Source organism: Triticum urartu, unplaced genomic scaffold (genome assembly GCF_003073215.2).
Source record: "Triticum urartu cultivar G1812 unplaced genomic scaffold, Tu2.1 TuUngrouped_contig_4842, whole genome shotgun sequence".
Taxonomy (NCBI): Eukaryota; Viridiplantae; Streptophyta; class Magnoliopsida; order Poales; family Poaceae; genus Triticum; species Triticum urartu.
In genome coordinates, this window is record NW_024115465.1 from 1 (window position 1) to 7,674 (window position 7,674).

Below are 7,674 nucleotides of genomic sequence, written 5' to 3' on the forward strand. Positions count from 1 at the left end.
GATCCTTAATCATCAATACCGCAACATCCAAGTGAATACAAGTTCAGTTAGTGTAGTGTTTTTGTAACAGGCGACAGTGATACAATTTGTACAAAATCAATGAATTTATGGTTTACAAATTATTCACTAAAAAGGAGAAAGAGACGAATGACTACCTGGTGATCTTTTGGATCAATCCGTGTAACCTTCTTAAAGGTTTCTATGGCTTTGTCATTCTCACCCAAGTTTGCATAGATGTTCCCAATAGCCTAGCACAAGCAACATAAATCATTTCATTCATAATCAAATGGAATGCTTTGGAACAATGAATAGAAGCATTTGATTAGAAACACATCTTACCTTCAAACTTTCACAATTTTCGGGGTGTACCTCCAGCACTTTCTCGAAGCTAGCTAAGGAACGTTTGAAGTCACCGAATTTTAATTGTATTTGACCAAGGCCTGGTTCAGATCACGAGTGTCACAAAACAGCAACAAAATACACAATAAAATATTCTAAAATGGAAGAAAAAATACGGTATGCCCAAGTATCACCTGAAATATCGATTAAGAGACAAGTATATCATGTATTTTAAATAGATGGCACTATTTCATTTATAACTAGCAAATCAATAGGAAGACAACAGGCACATAACTGATGATGAGATATGAGTACCTACTGTAAATGACATGGGTTTCCTCTGGCCAACTTGCCAGAATTTTTATCAGACCTCTCAGTGCTTGCTTTACCTTGAGGATTCTATCAATTCATAACCACCATAGTTACTATACTATCCATGATTGTTTGCCCTCCGCAAGTAACTGATGAGATCATCTCGGAGAGATGGCTCACAACTAACGAGTTTAAGAGACCTCACATATATTAGATTCCCCTTCGAATCACAAACATAAGTCCCATCAATGTGGGATGTGATCCATTCTACATTTCCGATTTACCAGCTCCCCAATCAGTGATTGCATATTCCGTTCAATCACTAAGTAGTTTGATGCCTCAGGCAGAGATGCTTATCTCACTTGTCGTACATATATTGGAGCAATAAACTTCTTGTTGTATTCCTTTCCTTTAGGCAGCATGGCTCTCAACTTGATGTTCTCATACACACACAAGGCCGACTGTCGACGATAATGAAGGCATGTGCTCGGACGATTGTCAGCGACATCGGATGTTGCTCACGACATCATTTCTCGTTCAGTTCCCGTGATATGCAGCAACTATGGTGAATACTTACCGAACAACGAACTTGTGGCACCTTGGTTCGGCTACATGACCAAACAGAGTGCATGGGGAGCGGATCAAGAGATCGAGACTATGATATGCGTATGACACCAGCATGTGCAATAATCTCGACGCTCGTTGCAGACAGAATAGCAAGAAGTGCAGATAATATATTGATCTTTCTTGCAAGAGTCCAAGCACAAATGAGGGGTGCCTCCCTACTTACAGGGACAATGTGATTCCTGCCCCTAGGCAGTTTACGGTTGTACCATTTGTACTATCTTTAGGAAACAAAGCACGTAGTTTATCAGTTGATGCTGGATGCACGCCTATGCACTGATAACTGGCAACAATAGAGGGACAAACCACACAAGCAGCAACTGACCTTTTTAAGCTAAATATCTACTCCCTCCGTTCCGAATTACTTGTCGCGGGTATGGATGTATCTACATGTATTTTAGTTCTAGATACATCCATTTTTGCGATGAGTAATTTGGAACGGAGGGAGTATGTGGTATAGTTTTGAGGCATAATGCATTTTATGGCAACCGACCCCCTTCATAAATTTATAACACTTGTTAAAGCATATGGCGAGGTGACTTCATAGATACGACCCTAACTTAAGATAACAGCAAATTCAATCACAACACTTACTTAGTATGACAGCATAATACCTTACAGCCACTAGCAGATTAAACCAAAGCACAGAACCTAACCTAGTACAGAGTATAACATCTTTCAAACACACAGAAAAGAACTGCATAATGAAAGAGAGAAGACGATGCAAAGCCCTCCCCCCTCTCACTCCCTCCCTGCCTCCCTTACTCTTAATAACTATGCTATGTGGTTCGGTCTTAAAAACTATGATATGTGCTCTAACAGCGAACTAATTAAAAGACACTAAGCACATTAGCGTATACTCCCTCCATCCGAAAATACTTGTCATCAAAATGGATAAAAGGAGATGTATCTCGAACTAAAATACGTCTAGATACATCCCCTTTTATCCATTTTGATGACAAGTATTTCCGGACGGAGGGAGTATAAGTCTTTTTAGAGATTCCAATATGCACTACATACGAAGCAAAATGAGTCAATCTACACTCTAAACTACGTCTATATACATCCGTATATAGTGCATATTGAAATCTCTAAAAAAAGACTTATATTTAGGAACGGAGGGAGTACACAGAAGACAGAACTAGCAAATCAGTGTGGCCTTAGACATTAGAGATTAATTAGGTATGCTTGTTGATGAGGCGTGCAGTGCTACTGCTGATTATGAGTCACACAAAATATAAACTGTCCTGACTCACCATTTGTACTATCTTTAAGAAACAACATTTCGATATTTTAAGTAGCTTTTACCAGAATATCAGCATTTTTTGCTGGAGCAATCTACTTACTATACACCTCTCCCTCTCCACCTCCCCCTTCCCTTCCACCTTATTAAAAATATCCCTAAATTATTAGCCCAACAACAGCGGAGTTAACTTGCAGGGATTTGGGTGATTTCTGACCATAGCATTGTGCGAGTATTTAACTACTACTTCATCTACTTGAAACATGGAGGTACATAAATGCTAAAAACTGCATACCAGAACAATGTCATGAAATAAATAAAAAGGAAAAAATGTGAATGAGAACAAGAAACTCACCAACAAATGGCAACACAAAGTCTTGCGGTTTATTGACTTCTTTGACAGATGCCATATAATACCGTCCAGCAGTCTCAAAATCACCCTGAATTCAGATAAATTGTCAAAAATACATCACATGCTCAGGGTTGTAAACTAGACTCTCAACACGGAAATCCAAAGTGTCAGCACAGAGAACCAAGTGAAATAATACCCAACTAATTCAATGGGTATATGAATGGGGTACATCACCTTACTATGGTATGATCTGGCTAAGTTATAGTAGGATTGTGATTTCAGTAGTCCATGACTGCTTGAAGACAGAGCAGTCTCACTCAGTTGCTCAACCACAAAATGCTGGCCAGTAAAGAAATAATGGTTGGCCAGGTGGTTGAGTGCCAAAGTGCAATAAGGATAAATTTCAAAGGCTCTTCTCATTTTCTCCATCCCACTGCGAATTTCACCAGCTATAGCAAAGTTGCAATACTTAGAAAATAATGAGAAAAAAGGTGAGAAGGAAATTTCTTGTCTGTAAAGAGCATTTACCTTCATTTGTTTGCAAATCCATGATCGCAAGTGCTACTAGCGCATCAAAGTTTTCAGGGTCCAACTGTGAAGTAATTGTAAGTGAATAAAAGCATGAATTCAACTTAAGGGACAATTATTCTACATGAAACAAGAGACAGATAAAAAATCTTGCCTGTAAGACTCTATCAAAAGCTTGTCGGGCCCTGTCTAGCTGACCAAGTTTGTATCGACAAAAAGCTATACCAAGCCTTACAGCAGCAGGACAATCTGCATATCCCCGCAGAGCTCTCTAGAAAGATGATTGAAATTTATAACATATACTACAAAATATCATGGAATTGTCAAAAGAACTTGAGCTGTCTCCAACCTTATAGAGTTCTAGTGAGTTCTTATAACATTCCAAAGCTTTCTTGTGTTGTTGTTCCGTATCACCCATCAGGAAATAAACAGAAGCCTGCACTGACAATATTTGCGACTTGAAGATTAGAACAACTGATAAGAAATATGTCAAAAAAATAATGATTAACACAGGCTTCTTTTAGTTAGTCCCTACGATAAATTATTACATCTTCATCGATCATATTATAAGCATCAAAGCATAAGGATTAAGTTGTTCTAGTGAAAGAGCAAGCATACGAAGGTTGCAGTTTCATTAGTATAATATATATGAGAGATCCTATAACTATTTGAGGGGTGTCAAGTTAGTCCTACAACTTCAGAAATGCAGATTCAGATCCCAAAAATCTGTATGTTGTTCATCACAGATCCTAACAGCTCAGACCATGTTTGACCTGCTGACGTGGCACGTTAACCTCCACCACCTTGACACAGGTCCCATCCGAAATAGCTGAATGAAAGAACATTTTGCATAAACACCCTTGGTAGGCCTCTTCTTCTCACATGTGGTCCCTCTCTTCTCTCCCACACACGCGAGCACACTCATAGTGGAAGGCAAATGAACTGTATGGAGACGACGAGATGCTAGAAGCCTGTGCATTGAATGGCTCGTCGAACAGGGCAGGCGAGAGTGGGACGGCAAGAAGGTCATGGAGGAACTCGAGGAGAGAAGCATAAAATGAATCATCGTCTACAGCTATCCCCTGTGTGCGAGCTCCGCGTCATTACTGTCCATGAGCGGCAGACTCCGCAGGTGAGAATTGGGCAGCGAGAAGGTAGTGGAGAACCCGGATGAGAGGCTTAAAATGAATCAGTATTTTTCACTTAGTGGTGGCAAACTTTTGTAATTTCCTCCAACTCCACTGAACGCGCTCTAAGGAGCCAGGAAATAGCAGCTCCACTGTTTCGTACTAGGGGTCAGCTCAGATCCTAGATCTCGGCTCCGTGGAGCTGGGCCGTTCTGTCCGGCTTCACCCATGGAGTCAACGGAGCGCAGAGCTGGAGAGAATCCGAACGGGCCCTTACAATCTACTCCCTCCGTCCGACAATACTTGTCATCAAAATGGACAAAAAGGGATGTATCTAGAACTAAAATACATCTAGATACATCCCCTTTTATTTATTTTGATGACAAGTATTTCCGGACGGAGGGAGTAGTATTTTAATAGAGAGAATCCGAACAGGCCCTTACAATCTAGTATTTTAATAGAGAGAATCCGAACGGGCCCTTACAATCTAGTATTTTAATACTAAAAGCAAACTGCGGTCATTCAGAAGTACACATTATATACTTATGTTTAAAACAAGCATTACAGAAACCTGAAGAAAATTACCTGACCAAGAAGGGCTGGGAAATTATCCCCATCCTCATCCAAAACAATCTTGAATGAGTCAGATGCCATTTGCAACTCACCCTTGGCCACGCAGAGTTGACCTAGACAGCAACGTCAATAATTAAAATGTTAAAAACCATACTCCTCTGGTCAGAACAGCAACATGGCAAAGCACTTTGCTGGTAGATAAAGTGCCCCTCTTTAGTCCAGTACTCCTAGGTTCTAGAGAGCAGTTGTATGATCTTGTCTAAGTCTAATAAACCAGTATGAGAAAACAACACTTACATAATACATAGCAGGTGCAACAAATAAAACCAAGGATGTAAAAATGAACAAAACTGCATGACTATAACACTCAAAGAACATCCAACCAAGCAGCACTTAGGCTTTCACCCATGCTTCATCTGAAGAGGTTAACCATGTGGGTTTGGATCATTCCTGAGCATTACAAGATATTTGTAACAGAAATTCAACTAGCCACTTGGGACTAGCCGCAACACTACCAGGCCTCACTGGGCCCATGGCATCGCAGTTTAGGTATATTCTATAAAAAATTCACAAACACATTGCTGATCTTGTGTTATTCAAATTTACAATGTTCTGGTGAACTAATGAACACAAAAACACTCATTTTTTCTGTTTATCACAAACTAGATAGGCAGAGCTATATAATGTCTTGTAGTATGTCTCTGATTCTGAAATTGAGTTTCTATGATAGAGAAGCTACAAACAAATACAACAAATCATTCAACATTAAACAGAAATATCAAACTATCAACAACAAAAATTCAAACGGTCACTTCATCTAAGATGATGCTACACTTAAGTTAATGAAGTGCTACGCAACCATAACCAAAGATGAAAGTGTGCTATAAAGAGATGCACATAAGAGTCATGAAACTATAAACCACAACATATCTGAGAGCTCTGAAATGTTCTGAAGTGGTATAACCTCTTCCAATCCAGGTAGAAGGTTCAGTTTCATCTATCCTCGACGCCCTATTGTAGTACTGAGTCGCATCTTTGAAATGCACTTCCTTCTGTGGTGCTTTCTCAGCCTTTCCCAAGAAAGTATGAAAAGCACCCAAAGCATTAAGGATAGCTATCCGCTCATACTTCACATCAGCATAATAATCATCGATTTCTGCAGAGGAGAGGGAATGGTTCAACAACAGCGGATTTATGCAGAAACTTAAAGTAACAATGAGAAATTGAACTGGTGTCGTATAATCAAAGGTGATATGATTGTTCAGATAATATTACAGTGCAGGAAAAGAGTTATAAAAAAAATAACCTGGGCCAGATCCTTCCTCTAAAATCTGCCGGAACTGTTCGAGCTTCCCTTGCTTGAAGTATTCTCTCTGTGACAATAATTTTCAGAAGTAAATTAGATAAACAGGTACCAATCCGGATAGTTCGATTTCACAAGAAAACAACCAAAAAAATTACGAGACAGGGTATCTGCAAGTATAATAAGTTTCACCATGAGACTAGAGCTTCGATTAAACACAAGTCACGTGTGTAAGGACTGGGATTTCGAGCATGAAACTCTGGCTCAGCAAGAAGCTCTGCTTCAGATCTTCCACTCAAATTATCCGTCCGAACGAATCAGGATGGTATCCTCAGTACCAAAACGTCGCCAGCATCACCCCTAGCCGAAATAGCTCCGGCTGAACAACCAGGGCAAAGCAGAGGACGGAATGACAGGCGCACGCACACGCGCATTTGGAGAAATTCTACCAGCATCGGTCAAACCCTCAGAAAGCCCGCCTCGAAGCTGAAAAGGGTCGCCTCAGCGGGAGCGAGGCTCCGCCAGAACCCTAGCCGTAGAAGTTGCTCCATCCGCGCCGCCGAAGAACTAGACCTAGACCTAGGTGGGGTTGCGAGGGAAGCTTGGGCTCCTGAGAGCGGAGGGGACCTACCGCGATGATGAGCCAGAGGTGGAGCGGAGCTTGCTCGGCCTTGAGGATGTCGAGGATGTCGGAGGCGTCGGCGGGGAGGTGGTCCAGCGCCACCCGCACCTCCTCCTCCGTCCCCTGCACCGGTATGTACACGCTCGCCATCCCGCCGTCGCTCCCCTCTCTTCCCTTCCCTTCGCCGCCGCCCAGGGGAGAGAAAATCGTATATGACAGGAGAAGAGTAGCAGACGCCCTCGGGGGCTAGTTGGGCAGCGGCCCATTTACTGCTGCGCGTTCTTTTTTTACGGGAATAGCGGTGCGGTGTAATGGCCCGGCCCAGCTCCCGATTTTTCATCAGTTAAATTAACCTTTTTATTTCGGATTTAAGAGTATTATTAATTAGTTTTTTAAAAAGGATAAATAATCTTACAGAAAACCAAAAAACGCATGTACTGTTTTAGAAACTGTTCTTGAATTTTGAAAATGGATTGACTCTTGTTCACAGAGTTGGACTTTTGTTGGCCGAGGTTTAAAAAAAAGACTTTTGTTGACCGCCTCATACTTTGTTGATTACCCATGTAGGATTGTTTATTTATTTTTCCCCAACACATATAATCTTTTTATTCACACATGCTAAATTAGTGACTTCCTATAAAACCATCTAAT

At 41.0% G+C, this 7,674-nt stretch overlaps 1 protein-coding gene across 1 annotated transcript; it reads right to left on the reverse strand.

Annotated features, from left to right (window-relative positions):
- Positions 1 to 98: 98 nt before the first annotated feature.
- LOC125528396 (protein CTR9 homolog) lies at positions 99 to 7,278 on the reverse strand. Its single transcript, XM_048692878.1, has 11 exons — positions 7,033 to 7,278; positions 6,405 to 6,471; positions 6,063 to 6,254; positions 5,111 to 5,211; positions 3,748 to 3,834; positions 3,553 to 3,669; positions 3,399 to 3,462; positions 3,105 to 3,319; positions 2,874 to 2,958; positions 340 to 440; positions 99 to 248 (listed from the first exon to the last, which is right to left on the reverse strand). Exons 1-11 carry the CDS (start codon positions 7,171 to 7,173, stop codon positions 120 to 122), a joined length of 1,299 nt encoding a protein of 432 aa, XP_048548835.1. The 5' UTR covers positions 7,174 to 7,278; the 3' UTR covers positions 99 to 119.
- Positions 7,279 to 7,674: the final 396 nt, after the last annotated feature.